The sequence below is a fragment of the Chionomys nivalis genome, chromosome 9, assembly GCF_950005125.1.
Source record: "Chionomys nivalis chromosome 9, mChiNiv1.1, whole genome shotgun sequence".
In the NCBI taxonomy this organism is placed as follows: domain Eukaryota; kingdom Metazoa; phylum Chordata; class Mammalia; order Rodentia; family Cricetidae; genus Chionomys; species Chionomys nivalis.
In genome coordinates, this window is record NC_080094.1 from 21,933,507 (window position 1) to 21,959,908 (window position 26,402).

General features: G+C 45.2%; 2 protein-coding genes across 3 annotated transcripts; one reads left to right on the plus strand and one right to left on the minus strand.

The window, feature by feature from the left end:
* Positions 1-323: 323 nt before the first annotated feature.
* On the minus strand, positions 324-1,958 carry Romo1 (reactive oxygen species modulator 1). The gene is made up of 3 exons (XM_057781207.1): positions 1,823-1,958; positions 1,514-1,644; positions 324-511 (listed from the first exon to the last, which is right to left on the minus strand). Exons 2-3 carry the CDS (start codon positions 1,642-1,644, stop codon positions 403-405), a joined length of 240 nt encoding a protein of 79 aa, XP_057637190.1. The 5' UTR covers positions 1,823-1,958; the 3' UTR covers positions 324-402.
* Nfs1 (NFS1 cysteine desulfurase) lies at positions 1,945-26,402 on the plus strand. 2 transcript variants are annotated; one of them, XM_057781205.1, is made up of 13 exons: positions 1,945-2,079; positions 2,624-2,703; positions 5,048-5,164; positions 7,465-7,548; positions 13,729-13,881; positions 16,551-16,644; positions 17,504-17,638; positions 20,422-20,579; positions 21,575-21,680; positions 22,513-22,594; positions 23,238-23,321; positions 24,006-24,095; positions 25,553-26,402. In XM_057781205.1, exons 1-13 carry the CDS (start codon positions 1,962-1,964, stop codon positions 25,614-25,616), a joined length of 1,365 nt encoding a protein of 454 aa, XP_057637188.1. In that variant the 5' UTR covers positions 1,945-1,961; the 3' UTR covers positions 25,617-26,402. The 2 variants fall into 2 exon arrangements, with proteins under 2 accessions (XP_057637188.1, XP_057637189.1); XM_057781206.1 differs by lacking the exon at positions 5,048-5,164.

The window sequence follows — 26,402 nt, forward strand, 5'->3', positions numbered from 1 at the left end:
TAAAAACATGCACCATCACTATCCAGTTGGGAAACATCTCGTTAGCTCAAATTTAAACACTTTTTTAACCAGTCTATCTAGCAATGGCTGCCCTCATCTACAGAGTACTGAGATTATATTTGTATGCCAACGATTCTGGCAAGACATTTAAGTATTAGTGATGCGCTTGCATGTATTCAAGGTACACCATGTGTGCCTGAAGAGTCAAGATGATCCCAGGGAACTCGAGTTAAGTAACTATGTGGACACTGACCTCAGTAATCTCTTAAATCCTTGGTATATGCTTTCACATGCTATGTCTGAAGTAAAAAATAGGCTGAGAGTGAGAAGAAAAAAACTTTTATTGTACAAGGGTCGAAATGGATGGCAAAGTATAGATGTAGCAGGCAATCACTGTCCTGATTAGCATCGTATGCCCATTCCGATGGCCATGAATGTCCCAAAGGTGCCGCCACTCTGCATCATGGTTTTCCCAATGCCGCCCATCAGTTCCCGACCCCGCATTCCGATCCTGAAGAGGCAAACAAGAAGGGGTCATGTAGGAATAAAAATACAGGAAAGATCTGAATTAACTTCCTCTATAATCAGTGTTGAAGTAGGTCAAGCATTAAAAGAGACAATCCCTTTACCTTATTTGTCTTTGTTTGTTTGTTTTTTTCCCGAGACTAGCAGGGTTTCTCTGTAGCTTTGGAGCCTGTCCTGGAGCTAGCTCTTGTAGACCATGCTGGTCTCGAACTCCCAGAGATCCGCCTGCCTCTGCCTCCAGAGTGCTGGGATTAAAGGCGTGTGCCACCACGGCCCGGCATGTTTTATTTTTTGAGACAGGGCTCTGTAACCTCGGAGCCTGTCCTGGCACAACTGTACACCAGGCTGGCCTTGAACTCCTAGATCCTTCTGCCTCTGCCTCCAGACTGTTTGGATTAAATGTGTGCGCCTGGTTTGTCATTCTTAAAATGTTACTTTCACCCTCCCCCCTTGGAGGAACAGTAATAGCTGTGTAAATTGTAAAGCACACATCATTACATTTATAAACTTTGTAACTACACTATTTAGCAAGACATTTAGCTCGTACCGAATAAATAGCAACATATATATGTACATTATCCCAATGTCGAGATGGCCTTTAGAACAACAGTATTGTTTTAGAGGTAGAACACTGGACTACAGAAGTTAGTTTATCGGCTTTGTCTCTGCAACTTATTCTGAGGATAGTAAAGCGGCTCAACACACAGTTGGAAGTTAAAATGCCATGCAACAATAACGACTGACGATATGCCAGATTTTATGTAAAGCATACTAATATGATTGGTTTTTCAAAAGTACAGCTAATGTACTGTCCTCGACTACAGTTGAGGAAATTCTGCCTCTAACTTGCTTAAGGTCACTGAACTACAAAAGAGTCAGAAAGCCATTCTGACTCTAGAGTTCAGATCCCCAAGCACTAGGCTTCCAACCACAAGCAAGTGTGCTCTCGCGTCCGAGGGATCCAGGAAGTCCCGCCCGCGACGCTCACCTGAGACAGGAGAAGGTGCCGAACAGCGCCCCGGCCGCCATGCCCACGGCGCAACCCATGACAAAGCCCATCTTCACTCGGTCGAAGCAGCTGGGCTGGGACTGCCCGTAGGGACCCACGGCCACCGGCATCTGGGAGAGACGGCTAGGACAGTGAGGGCCCGGCCGCCAGTCGCGGCGTCACCCAGCGGTTCACGGAAGGGCTCCGCAGGACCCAGGCCCGAAGCCAGCCCGTAGCACGCCCCCAACCCCGTCCTCGCGGTCCCGGATCCCGTACGCGCGACTCCGGGTCTCTCCTGCCCCACCTCACCTCGTTCGCCGCCGCGTTCGCTCGGCTCTACGTCTCACACCGAAAGCTAGGCGGAGGGCGCTCTCCGCCCGTCCGATCGCTTCCGGAGCGCGGGCCAGTTACTTCCGGGAGCCTGGGCTGAGGACTTGAAGCACTGTGGATGGTGGGCTCTACTGCTGCCAGCATGCTGCGAGCCACTTGGAGGCGGGCGGCACGGGCTGCTGTCGCTGCGGCCCGGCCGAGGTTCACGGCGCCCACCCGGGGGTTGCGCCTGCGCGGTACGCTCCCCTTCCGTTTAGGGCCCTTTCTCCCTGGTTGTCCGAATCGGTTGCGTTGTTGCTGCTACGCACTGCATCGGTGCGGAGCTTGCCCGCCGGGTTCCATATCCCAGACACTAAACCTTCCCGTTGCTTACTCTCACATTTTCTCGGTACGGCACTTACATCCTGCCACGTCTGAGCCGGGGTCTCATCTTTCAGATCTCTCACGGCCAACTGTTAAAGATTTAGTCGAGGCTCCTCCAGCCTTGACCCTATTAAAGGAACCTGCGCTTTTCATTTATAAGTGTTTTTGCTATTTAGAGCGCATCCCACTCCGCTGGATAGTTTGAAGATTGCTCCCTATTGCCGCCGGCGTCCCTTCAGGAATCCTGAGTCTATAACTTTCCTCGACGTCTTACCGCGCGTTGTTTTCTTTTTGACAGTCGTCCTCAACCTTCCGTAATTCACCTCGAAGCAACTTTGACTGTCTTTTGTCTTGTGTACCTTGTGTCCACGGTTGCATCGTTTCTCATTTTCCCCTCCACTCTGTTGTCCGTTGTAGATAATGCTCTCCTTTCGGCTGTACCCTCAGAGGCAGTGCTGCGACCTCTCTATATGGATGTGCAGGCTACAACGCCTCTGGTAAGGACTAAGGGCAGCTTTCCTCGAGGCTTTTTGAAGGGAGAAAAGGTTACAGAAAGGCTAGATTTCTGTAGGATTGAGAACCATTAAATGTGCTAGACAAGGGAACCAGGATCAGGAGTTTAGATTTTAGATCACCAGAAAAGGCTTTATTGCTTTTTTGGTTGTTTTTTTTTTTTTGTTTTTTTGTTTTTTGTTTTTTTTAGCTATTGACCTTGGTGTTGTAGTTAACAGTGAATGCTCAGGCCTTGGAGCTGGACCTTGTGGCACCCGGAGTTTAAGAGGGCTCAAGGCCAGTCTGGACCACATAGAGAGCTCAAACCTATGTAAAAGTAAAAAGGAAAGCCGGGCGGTGGTGGCGCACGCCTTTAATCCCAGCACTCGGGAGGCAGAGGCAGGCGGATCTCTGTGAGTTCGAGACCAGCCTGGTCTACAAGAGCTAGTTCCAGGACAGGCTCCAAAACCACAGAGAAACCCTGTCTCGAAAAACCAAAAAAAAAAAAAAAAAAGTAAAAAGGAAAGGCGCTGGAGAGATGGCTCAGAGGTTAAGAGCACTGCCTGCTCTTCTAGAGGTCCTGAGTTCAATTCCCAGCAACCACATGGTGGCTCACAGCCACCTGTAATGAGATCTGGTGCCCTCTCCTGGCCAGCAAGCATACAGATAGACAGAACACTATATACATAATAAATAAATAAACAAATCTTTAAAAAAAAAAAAAAAGGAAAGGAGGAAGCAGGAAAGAAAAAGGAACGCAGACAAACACACACACATCGGCTCTGGAATTAGCAGGACTAACATGTAATAACTGTGTGAATTTGGTCAAGTGTTAAGTGAACTGAAAACATATACTAGTCTAATATATGGTAAGCATGAAATAAAAGTTACTGAGCTGGATCTGTCACTCAGGTGATAGAGTACTTGGCTGGAATGCAGGAAGCCCTGCGTTCAATCCCCAGCACCACATAAAACTGAATTATTATAATCCCAGCACTGGGGAGGCAAAGGCACGAAGATTAGAATCTTATGTCATTTTTGGCTACCTCTTCAGTCCGAGACTAGTCAGGAATCCACGAGATCCCATTTATTTATTTCTTTTATCTTACAAGTAAGTGCCTATGTTTGTGTGCTGCATGTATGCAGTGCCTGTGGAGGCCAGAAGAGGGCGTTGGATCCCCTAGAACTATAGTTATATAGGCCCTTGTGAGCTGCCATGTTAATGCTAGAAATTGAACCTGGGTCCTCTGGAAGAGCAGCCATAGTTAAGTGGTTTCTCAGCTATCTCTCTTGATTCTGAGACTCTTGTTTAAAAAAAAAAAAAAAAAAAGTAGATATCCTGCTAGCTATGGCCCAGTTCCTTTTTTGGTTTGGTTTGGTTGGGTTTTTTGTTTTGCTTTATTTTTGTTGTTGTTGTTTTGGGGTTTTTTGGTTTTGGTTTTGGTTTTTTATTTTTTTGGGGGGGGGGCGTTGATTTTGGGAGACAGAGTTTCTATAACAGCTCTGACTGTCCTGGAACTCACTTTATAGACCAGCTAGTCTTGAACTCACAGTTCTGCCTCTGTCTTCTGAGTGCCAGAATTAAAGGCATGTGCCACTACATCCAGCCCAATTCCATTATGAATACAAATTTTCATCCATGTGTGCAGAAGGATGTTTGCCTGATTCCATCAAATGCCAACTGGCTTTATTTGTGTATTTATTATTTTCTGACATAGGATTTCTCTGTGTAGCCTTGTCTGTCCTAGAGCTTGATCTATGCACCAGGCTGGACTCAGAGATCTGCCTTGAACTCCCTTTGTAGATCAGGCTGACTTCCAACTCACAGAGATCCTGTTGCCTCTGCCTCTTGAGTTCTGGATTAAAGGTTTATGCTACCACACTGGCAAGTCACAGCCCTTTGTAACTCATTTCATGGCAGGAATGGCGTCATCTGTAGCAACAGATGTAAGAACAGGACTGGGTGGGACGGGAATGTAAATGGTAGAGCACTTGCTCAGCAGGCGTCCAGCCTTCAGGATTAAAGGCCTGCTCCACCATACCTGGCAGCAAGATTACAAATTCAAAGCCAGATTGAACTACATAAGACCCTGTCTTTCAATCAATAAATAGAAGAAAAATAGTGTTTGTAAACTGCTTGAGGGATTGGTAGAGCAGTGGGATTTCAGGTGGTTTTGAAGTGGGGGGTATTTCAGGTCAACACTTGATTCGTATGTGGGAGGGTGGAAGAAGGCAGGCAGCATCCATGGACTGGAAACACACCGAGCGAGGTGGGCAGTGATCAGTGGATGGAGTAGGTTCTCAGTTCACTATGGGCTCAAGAAGACTGACCGGTTCTCTTGTATTCAGGACCCCCGGGTACTTGATGCCATGCTCCCATACCTTGTGAACTACTACGGGAACCCACATTCTCGGACTCATGCATATGGCTGGGAGAGCGAGGCAGCCATGGAACATGCTCGCCAGGTTAGCACAACGGACTCTGAGGCGTTTGGGAGTCAGGTTCAGTGGCCTGTGGGAGGCATTCTTTCTTAGAAATGGTTTTATTTCTGAGAAATTCAGAGAATAGCTTTGGAGTTTGATTGCAGGTGTTTAATTACTTCTCATTCACTAGGTAAAGTACCTCAGGCAAATCACCTCATTTCTCTAAGCCTTAAGATTCTCACCTATCGGCCGGGCGGTGGTGGCGCACGCCTTTAATCCCAGCACTCGGGAGGCAGAGGCAGGCGGATCTCTGTGAGTTCGAGGCCAGCCTGGTCTACAAGAGCTAGTTCCAGGACAGGCCCCAAAGCTACAGAGAAACTCTGTCTCGAAAAACCAAAAAAAAAAAATAAAAAAAAAAAAAAAAAAAAAAAAAAAAAAAAAAAAGATTCTCACCTATCAAGTGGAAAGTGAAATGATTCATACTTGTAAGGTTATTGGGTAAATTGCATGAGACAGTGGTGGTAAAGGTTAACAGTTATCACGTAGCTCAAAAAGTACTTAATTCAGTAAATACATTTTTAAAATGCATTTCATAGCCGGGCGGTGGTGGCGCATGCCTTTAATCCCAGCATTTGGAAAGCGGAGAGAGGCGGATCTCTGTGAGTTCGAGGCTAGCCTGGTCTACAGAGTGAATTCCAGGACTGACCCCATAGCTTCTGGGAAATCTGTCTCAAAAAGAAAACAAAACAAAAAACAAAAAGAATACATTTCTTGGGACAGTGTGATGCCTGCATAGGTACCTTAACCTGGCAACTTAAGTTTGATTCCCCAAAACCCACATACTGTGGCATGAGTGTCCCAAACCAAAAATAAATATAAAAAAATTATTTAAAAACAAAATTTACTACTAAAAATATTTATTTTTTCATTCATGCATATGGATGTCTTGCGTGTGTGTGTGTGTGTGTGTGTGTTTGGACTGTGTATGAACCTGGTACCTGAAAAGGCCATTGGAGGCTGTCAGATCCCTGGGAACTGTAAGTTAACGATGATTGTGAGCCACCATATGATTGCTGGGAACTGAAACTGGGCCCTCTGTGAGAGCGGCAAGTGACTTGATGCCTGGGCCATTTTTTCCAGTTCCTTACTTGACATTTTGTTATAATTTTTTTGTTTGTTTTGTTTTGTTGTTGTTTTTTTGTTTTGTAATAGGATTTGTGTAATAGCTCTGGCTGTCCTGGAACTCACTCTGTGGTCCAGGCTGGCCTTAAATATCAAACTTACAGGGATCCACATACCTCTGCCTCCAGAGTGCTGGGATTAAAGGATGTGTGCCATCACACCAAGCAGAAATATTTTTTATTTTTGGGGTTTTTTTTCTCTGTGTAGCTTTGGAGCCTGTCCTAGAACTTGCTCTGTAGACCAGGCTGGCCTTGAGCTCAGAGATTCTCCTGCTCCTGCCTCACAAGTGCTGGGATTAAAAGCATGTACCACCACTACCCAGGCAGAGTTTCTTTGCATAGTCCTGACTATCCTGGAACTTAGTCTGTAGATCAGACTGGCCTCAAACTCATAGAGATCAGCCTGCCTCTGCCTCCTGAGTGCTGGGATTGGATTAAGGACATGTGCCACTACCACCTGGCAAAAAAATAATTTTTTAAAGTTACGAATGTGTGTGTATGCATTTGTGTGCTTGCTTGGGTTCATGTATGTGAACACATATGTATCAAAATATGTAGTGTGGAGGCCAGAGCACAACGTGGAGCAGACTTTCTTCTTCCTCTGTGGATCTCAGGGCAGGAAACCTGGTCGCCAGGTTCTACAGAAGAATCTTTACCCACTGACCCACCTCACTGGCTCTCTACTTTGGTTGTTTAAGGCCAGTTTCACACTCTAGTCTAAGACGGCTTGGAACTCACTGTGTGTTCCAGGCTGGCCTCAAACTCATGGCCGCTGTCTTACCTCAGCTTCCTGAGTGCTGGGATTTCAGATGTGCACCATCATACCTGGTATATGCAGCACTGGGAATGAGCCCAGGGCTTCATAAATATCAGGCAAGCACTCTACCACCTGAGCTACATTTGGCATTCGCACTAGCCTGTCCTAGAATGGAGAAAGGCTAGCATACCGGAGCTGTAACAGTCAGTTCCTTGTTCAGCCCACATCCGACCTGGTCGGCAGGTGGGATGCAGTAGAACGCTGTTGCAGAACCCAGTTCTAGCTGAGTCTGCTGCAGAGCCCAGTTCTAGCTGAGTCTGCTGCAGAGCCCAGTTCTAGCTGAGTCTGCAGCCCCATTCCTGCCCCGCGACTTACGCTGTGTATCTTTGGCTCTTGGTTTACAGCAAGTAGCATCTCTGATCGGAGCAGATCCTCGAGAGATCATTTTTACTAGTGGAGCGACTGAGTCCAACAACATAGCGATTAAGGTAAGAGAAGGGGGGGAGAGCGTTGTATCGTGGAGTGTACTTCCAGCATGCGAGGCACATTTGGGAAGATGAGGGACAGGAGGAAACAGAAGAGACAGAAACTATCTATCTATGAGCTTTCTTTTTTTTTTTTTTTTTTTTTTTTTGGTTTTTCGAGACAGGGTTTCTCTGTGGTTTTGGAGCCTGTCCTGGAACTAGCTCTTGTAGACCAGGCTGGTCTCGAACTCACAGAGATCCGCCTGCCTCTGCCTCCCGAGTGCTGGGATTAAAGGCGTGCGCCACCACCGCCTGGCTTTCATTTAAAGTTTTTTTAGTTTTTGAAAAATAATTTGTGCACCTGACAATATTAATGTCTCCTTTTTTAAGGATTTATTATTATTAAGTAAAATTTTCTGTGGAGGGAGGGTTGGAGAGATGGCTCAGTGGTTAAGAGCACTGACTGTTCTTCCAGAGGACTCATGTTCAATTCCCAGCACCCATATGACAGCTCACAACTGTTTGTAACTCTAGTTCCAGGGGAGCTAACACCCAATTAGAGCTTGGTGGTAGTGGTGCATGCCTTTAATCCCAACACTTGGAAGGCAGAGGCAGGTGGTTTGAGTCCAACCTTGTCTACAGAGTGAGTTCCAGGACTGCCAAGACTACACAGAGAAGCCCTGTTTCAAAAACAAATTGAGGGGGCTGGAGAGATGGCTCAGCGGTTAAGAGCATTGCCTGCTTTTCCAAAGGTCCTGAGTTCAATTCCCAGCAACCACATGGTGGCTCCTCACAACCATCTGTAATGACGTCTGGTGCCCTCTTCTGGCCTGCAGACATACAGACAGAATATTGTATACATAATAAATAAATATTAAAAAAAATTGAAAAGAAAAATTTTTATGTGTGTGAACATTTTCCTTCCATGTATGTCTGTGCACCCGGCGCATGCTTGCTGTCTAAAGTTGGGCAGAAGAGTGTTGGATCCCCTGGGACTGGAATTACAGATGGTTGAGAGCAGTCGTGTGATTCTAGGAATTGAATCAGGTCCTCTGCAAGAGCAAGTGCTCTTAGCTGCCAGCCAACTTTCTAGCCCCTTATTTATCTTTCTAAAGTATGTTTTAATTTTATGTGTATGGGTGTTTTTGCTTGCATGTATGTCTGTGTACCACATGTGTGGCATGCTTCTGGAGGGCACAGGAGGGTATTAGACCCCTTGGGACAAGAATTACAAATAGTTGTGAGCTACCATGCAGGTATTTGGAACTGAACCTAGGTTCTCTGGAAGAGCAACCAGTTGAGACAGGGTTTCTCTGGGTATCCTCTGTAGTATCCTAGAACTTGCTCTATAAACCAGGCTGGATTTGAACTCAGAAACCCATCTGCCTCTGCTTCGTGAGTGGTGAGATTAAAGACTTCTTGCCCCTATTTTTATTTTTTGTTTATATGAGTGTTTTGTCTGCATGCATGACATGTGCGCCTGATACCTGTGGAAGCCAAAGAAAATGTTGGATCTCCTGGAACTGGAGTTAAAGATGGTTGTGAACTGCCAGGAAGGTGTTGAGAACTGAACAAGGGTCCTTTGCAAGAACATCAATTTTTCCATCCCCAATTGATTTAAAAATCAATTTTTAAATCAGCATACCAAGTAATGGGTTTTATTACAGCATTTTCATACACATATGCCAGTTTATTGTACTCCTGTTTCTTCGCCTCCCGCATTACCCTGCTCCATCCTTGCTGGTCCCTTTGGCCATCCCTCACAAACTCTCCTTTCTCTTTCATGTCATCTATATTCACTATCTTCCCTTGCTCCCTTCCTCCCCTCGCCACCTAGATTGTCTCTCCAGCCAGGGAGATGCTCAGTGGTTAGTATACTTGTGCGAGTTTAGAGCACAGGTAAAGCGGGGTGTAATAGTGTATGTGTGCCTCACTGGAGGTGAAGACAGGAGATGCTCCAGGGGCTTGCAGGTCAAAACAAGCAGCAAAGAGGCCGTGCCTCCAGTAGAGTGGAAAGTGAGGAGTGACGCCAGAGGCCGTCCCAGGACTTCCAGACACACGTTCTTGTCCTCATGCCATGAGCATGCTCACGTCGTGCATACAGATAGACACATATATACAAAGATTGCTTTCCCTTTTCATGGCACCTTTTCTACCTTTGTGACTTAGAAACACATACACAAATCCCAGCACTCGGGAGGCAGAGGCAGGTGGATCTCTGTGAGTTCGAGACCAGCCTGGTCTACAGAGCTAGTTCCAGGATAGGCTCCAAAGCCACAGAGAAACCCTGTCTCGAAAAACCAAAAAAAAAAAAAAAAAAAAGAAACACATACACATGTCTATATTCACACACACGCACATGTAAATCCATATTCCACTTAAGAGAGAACATGTTATTTGTATTTTTTAATTAATTGATTAATTTGTGTGTGTGCATGCGTGTGCCACAGTACACATGTTGAAGTCAGAGAATAACTGTGGTAGATGGTCCCATCATGGGCTCCAGGGATGGACTCAGTCTGCCTTTTGGCGACTGCTCTTACCTGCTGGACCGACTTACTGACCCAGAGTTTGTTTCTGTATTTGACTTATGTTTCTTAACATAATGATTTCTGATTTCATTCATTTTTCTGAAAATGTCATTATTTTACTTTTCATTATGTCTGAATTAAATGCCATTGTATATGTACCACATTTTCTTTATCTATTCATCTGTTGATGGACATTTAGGCTGGTTCCATTTCTTAACTTTTACAAATAGTTCAGCAAAACTGGGTGTGATGGTACGCAGCCTTAATCGTAGCACTCAGGAGGCAGAGGCAGGTGGATCTTTGTGAGTTCAAAGCAAGCCTGGTCTACAGAGCGAGTTCCAGGACAGGCTCCAAAGCTACACAGAGAAACTCTGTCTCGAAAAACAAAAACAAACAAAAATTCCTGAATGGTATTAGGGATTGAACCTTCAAATATACACTATTCAATAAGACCATCTCTCAAATAAAAACAGAAGAGACATCCAAACTTATCAGTGTTCATGTTGCAAAACAGATGCAGAAGGAACCTGGAAAAGACTCCTTAACTACTGAATCAAATGGCACCAAAATAGCTTCAACACCAGATGTAAAGATTTCAAGAACAATTTACTAGTGTAAGTCATCACCCTATATGGGCAGGCCATGGGGAGCCTCAGGTGTCACCCTCATGAACACCAGCCGGATTGAGACAGGGTTTCTCATTGCATAGGCGCTCACTAACTGAGCTGTCCCACCTGGCTGGTGGTCACTGGGCTCTCCTGTCTTTGCTTCCCCAGAAATGGGATGACAAGAACACCGGGCTCTAGGATAGAACCCAGGTCATTTATTTAAACTTAAAAAAAAAAAACTTATTCATTTTTTAGTTTATGTGTATTTTGCCTGCATGCTTATGTGCCCTCTGAGCCCCAGGAGGGTGTTGGATGCCCTGTCAAGGACAGTAGTGAGTCACCACTGGATCCTGAGTTCTCCAAACTCAACCTCATAGGTCCTTATGTGTGTACAGCAAATACTTTTTATTTTTATTTATTTATTTATTTTTGAGATGATATCTCACTATGTTGCTCAGGCTGGTTTCATTCATTCATTCATTCATTCATTTATTTATTTATTTATTTGGTTTTTTGAGACAGGGTTTCTCTGTCAGGCTGGTCTAAACTTAGGAGTTTGAGTGGTCCTCCTTCCTCAGCCTCCACAGTACAAGGACTGCAGGCTATTGCACTCCCTTATGTTTATTTTCCCTCTTACTTCCTCCCTCGCTCTCTTCTTCACCCCCTCCCCTTTGTTAGTTCCTTGGTTTGTTCAGAGACAAGGTCTCACTAAGTTGCCCTAAGTGGCCTGGAACTTATTCTGTAGACCGAGGTGGTTCCTTTTGCAAATGCCCCCTAAGTGCTGAGACTATAGGTATGTGGCCTATGATTTTTTTAATTAATTAATTTATTTATTTATTAAAGATTTCTGCCTCCTCCCCACCACCTCCTCCCATTTCCCTCCCCCTCCCCCAATCAAGTCCCCCTCCCTCGTCAGCCTGAAAAGCAATCAGGGTTCCCTACCCTGTGGGAAGTCCAAGGACCACCCACCTCCATCCCCATCTAGTAAGGTGAGCATACAAACTGCCTAGGCTCCCACAAAGCCAGTACGTGCAGTAGGATCAAAAACCCATTGCCATTGTTCTTGAGTTCTCAGTAGTTCTCATTGTCCACTATGTTCAGCGAGACCGGTTTAATCCCATGCTTTTTCAGACCCAGGCCAGCTGGCCTTGGTGAGTTCCCAATAGAACATCCCCATTGTCTCAGTGTGTGGGTGCACCCCTTGCGGTCCTGAGTTTCTTGCTCGTGCTCTCTCTCCTTCTGCTCCTGATTTGGACCTTGAGATTTCAGTCCGGTGCTCCAGTGTGGGACACTGTCTCTGTCTCCTTTCATCGCCTGATGAAGTTTAATATTCAGGAGGGCCTATGATTTTTGTTTGTTTGCTTGTCTTTTATTTATTTATTTATTTATTTATTTTTTTTTTTTTTTTTTTTTTTTGGTTTTTCGAGACAGGGTTTCTCTGTGGTTTTGGAGCCTGTCCTGGAACTAGCCCTTGTAGACCAGGCTGGTCTCGAACTCACAGAGATCCGCCTGCCTCTGCCTCCCAAGTGCTGGGATTAAAGGCGTGCGCCACCACCGCCCGGCTGCTTGTCTTTTAAGTAAAATAAATGTTCTCATTCTTTATTTTATTACACTTGAAATTCTGGGTATTTCAATTTTTCTTAGCCTATCTTTATAATTTCTTAAAATGTTAAAAATATTACATACATGAGTAGGAACTTGGTCTGTGACATAGAATATCTTTAGCATGCTTGAGGCTTTTTAGCAGACACTCAACTCACAGAAAGACTTTTATAAATAGGATTCATGGTAGGCAGTGGTAGTGCATGTCTTTAATACCAACACTCAGGAGTCAGAGACGGGTGGATCTCTGAGTTTGAGGCCAGTATGATCTATGGAGCGAGTTTTCTTTCTTTCTTTCTTTCTTTCTTTCTTTCTTTCTTTCTTTCTTTCTTTCTTTCTTTCTTTCTTTCTTTCTTTCTTTCTTTCTTTCTTTCTTTCTTTTGGATTTTTCGAGACAGGGTTTCTCCGTAGCTTTTTGGTTCCTGTCCTAGAACTAGCTCTTGTAGACCAGGCTGGCCTCGAACTCACCGAGATCCACCTGCCTCTGCCTCCCGAGTGCTAGGATTAAAGGCGTGCGCCACCACCACCCGGCTTTCTTTTCTTTTCTTTTTTAAATTTGTTTATTTATTATGTATATAATATTCTGTCTGTGTGTATGCCTGAAGGCCAGAAGAGGGCACCAGACCTCATTACAGATGGTTGTAAGCCACCATGTGGTTGCTGGGAATTGAACTCAGGACCTTGGGAAGAGCAGGCAATGCTCTTAACTTCTGAGCCATCTCTCCAGCCCTATTTTTTTCTTTTTCTTAAAAATTATTATTATTATTATTATTTTTTTTTTTTTTTTTTTTTTTTTTTTGGTTTTTCGAGACAGGGTTTCTCTGTGGTTTTGGAGCCTGTCCTGGAACTAGCTCTTGTAGACCAGGCTGGTCTCGAACTCACAGAGATCCACCTGCCTCTGCCTCCCAAGTGCTGGGATTAAAGGCGTGCGCCACCACCGCCCGGCTATTATTATCTTTTTAAAAAAGAAAACAAATTATCTTTTTTCATTTTACATACCAATTCCAGTTCCCACTCCCTCCCCTCCTCTCATTCCCTTTACCTACCCCCTAACCCCGCACCCCATCCACTCCTCAGAGAGGGTAAGGTACGTGCTTTGTGGAAGGTCCAAGGCTATATCTAGACACGGAGCTAGTTTTCTAGGACAGGCTCCAAAGCTACAGAGAAACCCTGTCTCAAAAAAACCAATAACAGCCGGGCGGTGGTGGCGCACGCCTTTAATCCCAGCACTCGGGAGGCAGAGGCAGGCGGATCTCTGTGAGTTCGAGACCAGCCTGGTCTACAGAGCTAGTTCCAGGACAGGCTCCAAAGCCACAGAGAAACCCTGTCTCGAAAAAAACCAAAAAAAAAAAAAAAAACCAATAACAACAATAACAGAAAAAAAACCCTAAACAAAAAAAATAGGATTCATATCCTTGCTACCTCTGTATATTGTCCTTTTTTTAATTATCATCTTTTTTTAGGGAGTGGCCAGGTTCTACAGGTCACGGAAAAAGCACGTGGTCACCACCCAGACTGAACACAAATGTGTGCTAGATTCCTGCCGCTCACTGGAAGCTGAGGGCTTTCGGGTCACATACCTCCCAGTGCAGAAGAGTGGGATCATTGACCTAAAGGTAGGAGTCCTACGCTAGCATGAGGACAAAACTGGAGTAATCCTGTAAGTCTGTCTCCGGCGTTGGGTGGAGCCTCAAAGTTGAGCTAACGGTGAGAATGGAGCATGGAACAGACCCGCAGAGGAGATTATATTCTCTGAGTGTGTACTGCTCTTCTCTGGAAAACGTGCCTCTCAGCTCTTTTGGTGATCCTGTTGTCTGAGAGCTACTGGACATGAGTGTATGATGTCATGGAGTCACACCACAGGAGAGCTCTGGTTGTGAGTGTAGGATGTCAGGGAGTCACACCACAGCACCACAGAAGAGCTACTGGACATGAGTGCAGGATGTCAGGGAGTCACACCACGGGAGACCTACTGGACATGAGTGCAGGATGTCAGGGAGTCACACCACAGATGAGCTCTGGCCTCATTGTTCCCTACACTGGTGATTCGTGTTGACCTATAAAGGAAGCATGGTGATTGGTGATGTGGCTCAGTGGTAGAATTTTTTTTTTTTTTTTTTTTGGTTTTTTGAGACAGGGTTTCTCTGTGGTTTTGGAGCCTGTCCTGGAACTAGCTCTTGTAGACCAGGCTGGTCTCGAACTCACAGAGATCCGCCTGCCTCTGCCTCCCAAGTGCTGGGATTAAAGGCGTGCGCCACCACCGCCAGGCCTTAACTTTTTTTAAAGCAGGGTTTCTCTGTGTGGTCCTGGCTGTTCTGGAACTAGTGCTGTAGGCCTCGAAATCACAAAGATCCACCTGCCTCTGCCTCCAGAGTGCTGGGTTTAAAGACATGGGCCACCACTACCTGGCTAGGATTTTTGCATAGCGTGCACAGGCTATAGGCTTGATCCCCACAACTGCAAACACAAACACATTAGTGTAGATCCGATACAGGGGAATTCACCCTTAAACTCAGCACTCTGGGGGCTCAGACAAGAGGATCACCAGATTTGAGGTGTGCTGGGCTCCAGAGTGAGTCCGTCTACAAATAACAGGCTTGAATATGTGCTTCTGTCCTGTTTCCATGTTGTACACACGCCGTGATCACACTGCTTTTACTTCTGTAGCTCAGTAGCAACTTGAAATCAGGATTTGTTTATTTGGTCTAGTTAAGATCTCATGTAAGCTTTAAGCTTTTTCTTTTTTTCTTTTTTGTATTTGAGACAGTGTCTTGTGAATCTCAGGCTGGCGTCAGGTGACTATGTAGCCGTGGATGATTTTGAACTCCTGATCCTCTTGCCTCAACCTATTAAGAGTTGGCATTATAGTCATGGGCTACAATACCTACTCAACTAACCTTTCTTTCTTAAGATTTATTTTATGCGCCGGGCAGTGGTGGCGCACATCTTTAATCCCAGCACTCGGGAGGCAGAGGCAGGTGGATCTCTGTGAGTTCGAGGCCATCCTGGTCTACAAAGGGAGTTCCAGGACAGGCTCCAAAGCTACAGAGAAACCCTGTCTAGAAAAACAAAACAAAACAAAACAAAAGATTTATTTTATGAGTGTCTGTGTGTTACAGATGGTTGTGAGCCCTTGTGTGGATGCTGAGCCTTGGACTCGTGTCCTCTACAACTGCATCAGTTGCTACTGACCACTGGGCCATCTCTTCACTCCATCATTTCTTAATTAATTTAGTTTTAGATTTTATATGTTTATTATGTATACAGTGTTCTGCCTGTATGCCAGAAGAGGGTATCAGATCTCCTTACAGATGATTGTGAGCCACCATGTGATTTCTGGGAATTGAACTCAGGTCCTCTGGAAGAGCTTGAGATAGGGTTTCAATGTTGCCAAGGCTGGCATTGATCTCCTGTTCTTCCTGTCCGTACCTCCTAAGATCTGGGATTATAGACATGAGCTACCATGCCCAGCCATTTTCTTTTTTTTTCTTTTTTTTTTTTTTTTTTTTTTTTTGGTTTTTCGAGACAGGGTTTCTCTGCGGTTTTGGAGCCTGTCCTGGAACTAGCTCTTGTAGACCAGGCTGGTCTCGAACTCACAGAGATCCGCCTGCCTCTGCCTCCCAAGTGCTGGGATTAAAGATGTGTGCCACCACCGCCTGGCACCCAGCCATTTTCTAACTTCTATTTTTTGTCATTGTTGTTTTTGTTTTTTGAGATATGGTTTCTCTAGCTTTGGAGCCTGTCCTGAAACTCCGTCTGTAGGTCAAGCTGGCCTCATAACTCACAGAGATCTGCCTGCCTCCCGAGTTCTGGGATTAAAGGCATGCACCACTGCTACCCAGCTAACTTCCACTTTTTGTGTATGGGTGTTTTGCCTGCATGCATATCTGTGTACCATCTATGTGCCTGATGCCTGTGGAGGCCGGAAGAAAGTATCCAATCCCCTGGAACAGGAGTTACAGAGAGCTGTGATCCTCCATGGTCTGCTCGGAACTGGACGAGTCCTCTAGAGCAGAAGTGCTCTTCACTGCCGAGCCGTCTCCAGTCCCTTGTGCTGTCATTTGTTGTTGTTCTTGGTTGTTTTTTTTAAACTGGTATTACTAGGGATTAAACTCAGTGCCTCCCACATGCTAGGCAAGCACTGAGCTACATTCCAAACCCCTATTATTTAAGTGTTCAGATAGGGTTATAGTGAAAGGGCCCTTTTCTAGACTTAAGGTTGTCTGCTTTCTTATTCATGTAGTTCTCTTGGCGTCATATACACTCCTTACTCCCACATTCTTAGGAACTAGAGGCTGCCATTCAGCCAGATACCAGCCTGGTATCAGTTATGACTGTGAACAATGAGATTGGTGTAAAGCAGCCGATTGCAGAAATAGGTGAGTATAATGAATAGGTTATCCCTTACCATCCCTGGGGTCCATGTAAGGGGCAGAGACAGACAGAAGATGACAGCCAAGCGGACAAGGGAAGAGCTTCTGTGCCTTGCTGACTGAATTCTAGGTAGCGTGGCCACTAGTTAAGTTTTTAGGATGAAGAGTCGAGTGCCCTTCATGTTTGTTTTGTTTTGTTTTTTCAAGACAGGGTTTTTTGGTTTTTTTTTTTTTTTTGGTTTTTTTTTTTTTTTTTTTTTTGGTTTTTCGAGACAGGGTTTCTCTGTAGCTTTGGAGCCTATCCTAGAACTTGCTTTGGAGATCAGGCTGGCCTTGAACTCACAGAGATCCACCTGCCTCCCAAATGCTGGGATTAAAGGTGTGCACCACCACCATCCAGCCTGTTTTTTAATTTTATTTCATATTTTTGCTCCAAATAACAAAACAATAAGAAAAGACCATCTGTCCTTTTTCCCTTTAGAATGTTCTTTATCCCTATTTAGAGTTTACCTTGTAATCTCTATGCAAATTAGCAAAAATATCCACTAATCTTTCCTTCTTTTAAGTAAGAAAGGATTTAAAGGTGATATTGTATCCCCATAGTAAATGAGGTGGTATGAAGGATCTTGGGCATCAGCATAGCATGTGTGTGTGTGGTTTGTTGTTTTCCCTTGATTTTTAGAGTAATAGCAGAGAGACCGGGAGTTGGCAGGCATCAGGTGAAGCACAGAGAGGGGAAAGGGGGAGGTGGGAATGCAGAGAGGGCTTCCATATGCCAACAGTCGCTTAGTCATTCATGGTGCCTTGCAGGGCTGTTGCTGGCTTACGTTCACTGTGCTATGGGTCTTTCTCTCTCATTCCTCAGGGAAGATTTGCAGTTCCAAAAAGGTGTATTTCCATACTGATGCAGCCCAGGCTGTTGGAAAGATCCCACTTGATGTCAACGATATGAAGATTGATCTCATGAGCATCAGCGGTCACAAACTCTATGGTCCTAAAGGTACCAGCCCCCTGCCTCTTCCTTGAACTTCTCAGCAACCCCTTTGACTGACGCTCATCGCAATCATTAGAGACTGCGGCTGCTTTCCAAACAGGTTGCATATTCAGAATGACCTGGAAGGTGCTGGTGTCATTCAGCAATAGCCCAAACGCTCGCCTCTCTGTAGGTGCTGTGTGCACAGTTGGCATTCTTCCTTGATCCCTCCACACTGTCCTTAAAAGGAATATAGATGATAATTTGCCTGAGGAAAATAGAATTCTGTTCATTCAGTTTTCCCTAGACATCTGTAAGTAAAATAAGTAAAAACAACAGAACAGCTTCCATTAAATAGGCTGATATTACTAGCTGCCCTACTATGCTGGCTACTAAGGGTTTCCACAGGGTTATAACTCACAGTCTTCTGAGCTGCTTTTGCAGACACCAACTTCTACACTACTCCAGAATGAGTAGGATCTCTTCTGTATCTACTCAGCCTCATCAGGGTCTTGTGATTTGATCCCACCTGCCTCTGAGTTTGCCGTCTTCCTTGCTCAGTGTCCTGAGTGAGGGACTATAGACACGCCTGCCGTGCCATCTTTTACACAGTTGTTCTGTTGATTCTTAAGAACAGCCATACTCTCCCTCCCTCCACTCCTTTCTCCTTTTCTTTCTTTTTTGGGATTAAAGGCATGTACTACCACCACCTGGCCCCCCCACTTCGTTTTACCCAAATTATGTATATTCTGATCTTGCTTTCTCACCTAACAAAACATCTTAAAATGAAATAAAATGTCAGATATGGTAGTATAGTCCTCTAATTCCAATGTCCTGGATACAAGCCTTGAACTCACAGAGATCAGCCTACCTCTGTCTCCCGAGTGCTGGGATTAAAGGCGTGTGCCACCACTGCCCGGTGAGAAAGTTTATTCTTGATTACCTATTGAGTTCTAGGTCACCTTAGAGTTCTTGAGACTCTGAAAATCAAACTGAAAGAGAAGGAAAAGTGTAGTGCAGAGTTGCTAAGATCTTCCTTTCTTTCCTTCTCTTTCATCAGGATTTTGTACCTTACCTAAGGCTGGCTCTGCCTTCCCAGTGTTGGTAATGTGGGCACGTGCCACTAATCCTGATCTCACCAGATTCCTAACAATGTATTTTAGAATTTTTACAATGTCAGCATAAAAGAATGTCAGTTTTTCCTATATGTTTGGTGTTTCATTGTATTGACAGGATAAGTTACATTCTCCCAACAATTATTATTTAAGTTATTTGGTTTTTTTTTTTTTTTTTAAGATTTATTTATTAGGGGCTGGAGAGATGGCTCAGCGGTTAAGAGCACTGACTGCTCTTCTCAAGGACCCGGGTTCAATTCCCAGCACCCACATGGCAGCTCACAACTGTCTGAAAATCCAGTTCCAGGGGATCTGACACCTTCACACCAATGCACATAAAATAAAGTTAAATAAACCATAAAAAAAAAAAAAAGATTTATTTATTAGCTGGGCGGTGGTGGCGCACACCTTTAATCCCAGCACTTGGGAGTCAGAGGCAGGTGGATCTCTGTGAGTTCGAGGCCAGCCTGATCTAAAAGAGCTAGTTCCAGGACAGGCTCCCAAAGCTATAGAGAAACCCTGTCTTGAAAAACCAAAAAAAGAAAAAAAAAAAGATTTATTTATTTTCTTTTTATGTGTATGAGTGTTTTGCTTGAATGCATCTAAGTGTATTGTGTGAATGCAATGCCATTGAATCCCCTGGAACTGGAGTTATAGCTGTGTGCGCTGCCATGGGGGGGTGTTGGGAACTGAACCTGGATCCTCTGCAAGAGCAACAAACCTTTGAGCCATCTCTCTAGCCGCGAGTGGGTGGTCATTGTTTCACCTCCTCCTTCTTCTTCTTGAACTTTATTTTTTATATTTGGGTTTTGTACGTGTGTGATTATTTTTATTTTTAATTATATGTGTAGTCTATTTTTTACTCTTAAGAATAATCCTGGGGCTGGAGAGACGGCTCAGCAGTTAAGAGCACTGGTTGCGGGTCTGGAAAGATGGGTCAGCCGTTAAGAGCACTGACTGGTCTTCCAGAGCATCTGGGTTCAATTCCCAGCACCCACACGACAACTCCTAACTGTCTGTAACTCCAGTTCCAGGGGATCTAACACTTTCACAGACATACATGCAGGGAAAACATGAAGACTCATGAAATAAAATTAAATAAATTATTTAAAGGGGAAAAAAAAGAATAATCCTGGGGCTGGAGAGATGGTTTACTGGCTGCTCGTCCAAAGGACCCTGGTTCAAGTCCCAGCACCCACATGGCAGTTCACACCTGTCTATAACTCTAGTTCCATGGCTTCTGACCCCCTCACCCAGACATACCTGCAGGCAAAACACCAATTAACATAAATTTTTTTAATTAATTAGAATAAAAAGAATCCTCTGTTGTGTAGTAGGGAGTTGATCAAAATAATCTTGGTCATTATTCCTGTGGTAACATAATTTATGTTAAATATTTTTGCTAAATAGTAGCTTTTCCCATTTTTTTCTTACTTTTTTGTTTGTTTCTTTGATTTTTGAGACAAGGCTTCTTTGTTTAGTCCTGGCTGTCCTGGAACTTGCTCTGTAGATCAGGCTGGCCTCTGCCTCCTGAGTACTCAGATAAAAGGCGTGCACCACCACTGCCTAGCTCTTTTAATTTGTTTATTTAGGTAAAGTTAGCTGTAAAATTTGAAATAATATTTTAATTTCTTTAGAAAGTAATATTTTGTTTAATCTGTGTCTCTCTTTTTTTCTAACAACTTTTTATTCAAGGGGTTGGTGCTATCTATATCCGGCGTAGGCCCCGGGTGCGTGTGGAGGCCTTACAGAGTGGCGGCGGGCAGGAGCGGGGTATGCGGTCTGGGACAGTGCCCACACCCTTGGTGGTGGGGCTGGGAGCTGCCTGTGAGTTGGCACAACAGGAGATGGAGGTAGGCACTGGAGAGAGCTGTAGTTCCTCCTCAGAATATCCCCCTGGGCAGGATCTTCCATTCAGAAACATCTCAGCGTTGCTGAGGCCAATCTCTGCTGGAAGAGGGGGTCTGAGGAAATCCTGTCTTTGAACCAGGTGTGGCCTCTTTTCCTTGTAATCCTAGCTGCTTAGGAGCCTGAGGCAGGAGAATTTTCAGTTCAAGATTAGCCTGGACTACATAGCAAGACTCTGGATCAGAGCTGAAAGTGCTGGGTCAGCAGTAGAGTGCTTCCCTGGGGTGTGCAAGGCCTTGGGCTCAGTCCCTGTTAGTAAATCTGTGTGCACGGACACAGTTAAATAAAAACCTGCCAGCCGGGCGGTGGTGGCGCACGCCTTTAATCCCAGCACTTGGGAGGCAGAGGCAGGCGGATCTCTGTGAGTTCGAGACCAGCCTGGTCTACAAGAGCTAGTTCCAGGACAGGCTCCAAAACCACAGAGAAACCCTGTCTCGAAAAACCAAAAAAAAAAAATTAAAAAAATAAAAATAAAAATAAAAACCTGCCTTGCCAAGGTCCCACAGCCCCTGGTTCTCAAGGAGGTGATTGAAAACCCATACATGCCCAGCTTGTACTTACCAGTCCATCTATCTTTCTTTTTTTTTTTTTTGAGACAGGGTTTCTCTGTAGCTTTGGAGCCTGTCCTGGAACTAGCGCTTGTAGACCAGGTTGGCCTCGAACTCAGATCTGCCTGACTCCCAAGTACTAGGATTTAAAGTGTGCGCCACTACCGCCTGGCCAGTCCATCTTTATCTGGGTTGTTGGAACCTTGTGTTCAGCTCTCGCTCACCTTTTGTGCACCAGACAGTGCTGGAGATGCAGCCGTCTCCACATATACCAAGCATTAGAAGGGCCTGTGAGGCGCACAGCTGTTCTGGGTAGAGAAGAGCTTCTGAATTCCTTGTCGCTGAGCTGGCTGGTGGGCACTGTACTTACTTCTCTCCTACCTGCTCCTTAGTACGACCACAAGAGAATCTCTAAGTTAGCAGAGCGACTGGTACAGAAGATAATGAGCAGCCTTCCAGATGTGGTCATGAACGGGGATCCCAAACAGCACTACCCTGGTATGGATATGCCCTTTCAATCTGTATTCTGTTTTCCTTCCTAAATGTTATTTATTATGTGTGCATGGGGGATGCCTGCCACAGTGCCCTTGGGGAGGCCAGAGAGCAACTCTGTGGGGTCAGTTCTCTCTTTCCACTCTTATATGGCTTAGATAGATAGAACTCAGGTCATCAAGCTTGTGTAGCAAGGTGTCACCTGCTGAGCCATCCTGGTGGCCCCTCCTCAGCCCCACAATTCTGGTTTGTTTGTTTGTTTGTTTTAAAGATTTATTTATTTATTTATTTATTTATTGTGTACACAGTGTTCAGCCTCCATGTATGCCTGCTGGCCAGAAGAGGGCGCCAGAGCTTGTTACAGATGGTTGTGAGCCACCATGTGGGTTGCTGGGATTTGAACTCAGGATCTCCAGAAGAGCAGTCAGTGCTCTTAGCCTCTGAGCCATCTCTCCAGCCCCTGGTTTTGTTTTTAAAAGAATTTCTTTTTTTCTTTTTTTTTTTTGGCTAAAAAAGTTTGTTTTGGCCCGGCGATGGTGGCGCATGCCTTTAATCCCAGCACTCGGGAGGCAGAGGCAGGCGGATTTCTGTGAGTTCGAGACCAGCCTGGTCTACATGAGCTAGGACAAGCTCCAAAGCCACAGAGAAACCCTGTCTCGAAAAACCAAAAAAAAAAAAAAAAAAAAAAGTTTGTTTTGTTCGTTTGTTCTGTTCTGTTTTGTCTGCACTCTCCTCTTTCACGCCAGGCATGTCTACCCCCAGCTCTGTCTCCAGCTCTCAGACTCCATTCTGGCAGAGGCTGAGACCCAGAGCCATCATCGTGTTCTCTCTTCTTCAGGCTGTATCAACCTCTCCTTTGCGTACGTGGAAGGGGAGAGTCTGCTGATGGCACTCAAGGATGTTGCTTTGTCCTCAGGGAGGTGAGTCGTGCCAGGTAGTTAGCTTGTCGGTTGAGTACCCTACATGTCACTGAGCTTCCTGACGGTGGTAAAGGTCACTTTTTAGCTACCAGCCATAGGCTGACGTTCACCGTTCTATCTGGTCTCTCTTGGAGGACTTTAAGACCTAGAATATGTATGTATCTTCTTTGTCTCGAGACAGGATCTCTCTATGTATCCCTGGCTGCCCTGAAACTCTCTGTATAGACCAAGCTGTCCTCAACCTCACATAGATACTCCTGCCTCTGCTTCCTGAGTGGTGGGATTAAAGGTGTGTGCCATTATGTCTGCCTGAAGATGTATGTGTCTTTACAGTGTTAAACAAGCTGTTTGTAAGCCACCAGGGTCACACATTGTGTCTTCTGCTCCAGATGCAGAAGTTTCTCTGGCTCTTTTGTCAGATCAAGTGCATGCATCTGACATGCTCTTTCACCTCTTGACAGTGTCCTTACTCAAGAAAGTTATCTGCTATAGGTACCAGAGGGGCTGGGTTTACATCCCAAGATGTACAGGGCATCATCAGGCCCCATGACATTCCTCTGTCCCTGTGGTGTGATTTTAGGGCCCTGGGAGGGGTGACTCTGGCAACGTCCTATGGGCTAAAGGTTCATGTCTCCATCCTTAGTGCCTGCACTTCTGCATCACTGGAACCCTCTTACGTGCTCAGAGCAATCGGCACTGATGAGGATTTAGCTCACTCTTCTATCAGGTCAGTGCCTTCAGCTGCTGCAGCGCCTGTGTTCGTTCCTTGTTTAGTGAGATAAGATGTTGTCAGTTACAAAGGCTAGCCTTGAACTCTGTCCTCCTGTCTCCAGCTCCAGAGAGCTGAGATTCCCAGTGTGTGCCCCCATGCCTGGTTTATGCATTTTGGAGAATCATACATGATAGGCAAGCATTCTTCCTTCGAGCTATCTCCCTACCCCTTTCTTGAATGTTGGTGAAGATGATGCCCGAGTCCCATGCTCAGATCCTCTGCCCACCAGGTCTGGAGTAAGGTGCAGGAAACTTGTCAGTTGGTTCTGATCCCAGCTGTGCTCTAGGAAGCTTTACCCAGAAGGTAGGTCTGTGCTCTTTTTCCTCTTCCTTTGAGCCAGTAGCTTTCCCAGAGCCCAGCTGGTTTCCCACCCACTCTGCAGCCTGAGGATGACCTTGATTGTTCTGCCTCTGCCTCCCAAGTGCTGGAGTCACAGAAGTCACCTCCATGCCTGTTTAAGCAGTCAGGAATTGAACCCCGGACTTCATGTGTGTTAGGCAAGCACTCTACCCACTGAACCAATGGCATCCCTAGCTCTCTCTCTATCTGTTGTTTAGTAGGTCCTCAGTGAGTATTGGCCAAAAAAGAAAACCAAACCAACCCTGGGGTCAGGTAGAGAGCTCTTCTGTGTTCTCTTAGGTTTGGCATTGGCCGCTTCACTACCGAAGAGGAAGTGGACTACACTGTGGAGAAATGCATCCATCATGTGAAACGCCTCCGGGAAATGAGGTATGGGCTGCTGCAGACAGATTCTGCAGAGGAATTGTACTGTCTCGTCTCTCTACGCAAGCTGCTGAAACCCAGGTTCAGGGAGGTTATAGATTTTACAAAGAAAGGAAGGAGAACTCCCTGGCTTTTTGTTTTTCAGGTTTTTTTGTTTGTTTGTATTTTGAGACAGTGTTCCTTTGTATAGCCTTGGCTGTCCTGGAACTCACTCTGTAGACCAGGCTGGCCTCAAACACAGGCATAGGACTCCCTCTGCCTCCTAAATGCTGGGATTAAGGATGTGCGACACTACCACCCGGACTGGAGTGTTTTCAAAATGCAATCCTAGCAGGGCAAGCCTTTGGTCGCAGAGGCAGGTGGATCTCTGTGAGTTCAAGGTCAGCCTGGTCTACCTGAGCTAGTTCAGGACAGCCAGGGCTGTTACCCAGAGAAACCCTGTCTCAAAAAACAAAAACAAAAAAACAAAACAAAACAAAATCCTAGGTTTTTATATATAGCACACAGATTGCTTGTCTAACATCCATAAAGGCCCTGGATTTGATCCCAGTCATACAAATAACAAGGGAAGGGCTGGGGTTCAAAGCTGGGTGGCAGAGTGGTTGTCAAGAAGGCACAAAACCAGGAATCATGCACAGGTCTGAAATCACAGCCCTCAGGCTGCGGCAGGAAGATTGTGAATGAAACCTTTTCTCAGAAAGAGAAACAAAGGATGGGCTTCAGTAACACTGAAGAAAATTAACTGGAGAAACGGAAGCTGCGGGGTCCGGGGTCCAATCGTTGGGTGTAGGGCTGTAACTCAGGAAAGGAGATGACTGAGTGTGGGTTTAATCTTTAGTGGCAAAAGCAAACAAAATTGTCGCTCTCACCGCCACCACCCTCAAAGTCAATCTGGTTTTAAGAACATTATCTATTAGAGCACATCTGTCTTCCAAAATTTTGTAAATATTTTTTTCATAAAATGTAAATTTTACATAAAAGTGGTATCCCTAGTAAACATACATATAAGCAACATTATCCACAGTCTTCTCGGTATCATTTCCTGTATAAGAGTGCTGCTCAGGGCTGGAGAGATGGCTCAGCGGTTAAGAGCATTGCCTGTTCTTCCAAAGGTCCTGAGTTCAATTCCCAGCAACCACATGGTGGCTCACAACCATCTGTAATGAGGTCTGGTGCCCTCTTCTGGCCTTCAGGCATACACACAGAAAGAATATTGTATACATAATAAAAATAAATAAATAAATATTTTTAAAAAAGAGTGGTGCTCAGGCCTAATACCCAGATGTTCTTCCGGGTTAAAGCCATCGATGGTATCTTAAGTTAGGGAGAAGCTGGAAAAGGCTTGTTCGTCTCCTGTGTTGGGGTTCAAAGGAGGCAAATTCTTGCTTAGGTCTTGAGCGCCTGTGTTGGCTGCTGCTTCTTGTCTGAGTCCTCACTTACTCAATGCCTCTTCTCTTTGGCAGTCCCCTCTGGGAGATGGTGCAGGATGGCATCGATCTCAAGAGCATCAAGTGGACCCAGCATTAGAAGAGTGGACCGGTGACTTTGTGCTGACCTGGCCCTTCCTGACTCACTGACCCGTGTACAACCCGGAACCTTGTTACATGCTGAGTGGTCCATGGTCAAACCAGAGATGGAGTAGCCCTGTTGACTTTACCACAGAACGTTTTCAACTGAGAAATTCCCGGAAGTATCTTTTCTAGCCTCAACCTCTTCCTCCAGAGGAGCTCTTCTCTACTGTTGTGATTGGACGTTCTTAGCTGGAAGCCTGGAAGCGCTCCCTCTAGGCGTACCTGCTGTTAGGGAGGTGGAAGAACTGCAGAAGGCTCTGTGTTCTGTGTCAGCGTCTGGATCTTCACTGCTCAGCTGGACTGGCACCTGTAGCAACTAGCATAAGCAAACTTTATTTTAACCTTTTTTTGTGGCTTCAAAAGACATCTCTTTACATTGACTGCAGCCAAAACAAGTTTTATTAAAGGCTTGTTTGCTTTGTGTTCTCATCTTCCTTCCTTTCTTTTCTTTTTTTGTTTGTTTGTTTTTTGAGACAGGGTTTTTCTGTGTAACAGCCCTGGTTGTCCTGGAATTTTGTAGACAGGCTGGCCTCAAACTCATAGAGATCCACCTGCCTCTGCCTCCCTAGTGCTGGGACTAAAGGTGTGTGCCACCGCCCCACCACTGCCTAGCTCATCTTCCATTCTTTTGATTTAATGAAAATAGAAATATCCATTTGATTCTAATCATTTGTTTATTTCCTTAAACTTTGTTAATTTTAAGATTGGAGAAATAAATTTCCATCCCCCCCTTTATTCTGTG

Bases quoted from the DNA above. Each gene is read 5' to 3' on its own strand.
- Nfs1 (XM_057781205.1), top strand. From the start codon at position 1,962: ATGGTGGGCTCTACTGCTGCCAGCATGCTGCGAGCCACTTGGAGGCGG. The intron at 17,639-20,421 runs GTACCAGCCCCC...TTTTTATTCAAG, and splicing joins CAAACTCTATGGTCCTAAAG to GGGTTGGTGCTATCTATATC. The intron at 21,681-22,512 runs GTATGGATATGC...TCTCTTCTTCAG, and splicing joins TCCCAAACAGCACTACCCTG to GCTGTATCAACCTCTCCTTT.
- Romo1 (XM_057781207.1), bottom strand. From the start codon at position 1,644: ATGCCGGTGGCCGTGGGTCCCTACGGGCAGTCCCAGCCCAGCTGCTTC. The intron at 512-1,513 runs GTGAGCGTCGCG...TTGCCTCTTCAG, and splicing joins GGCACCTTCTCCTGTCTCAG to GATCGGAATGCGGGGTCGGG.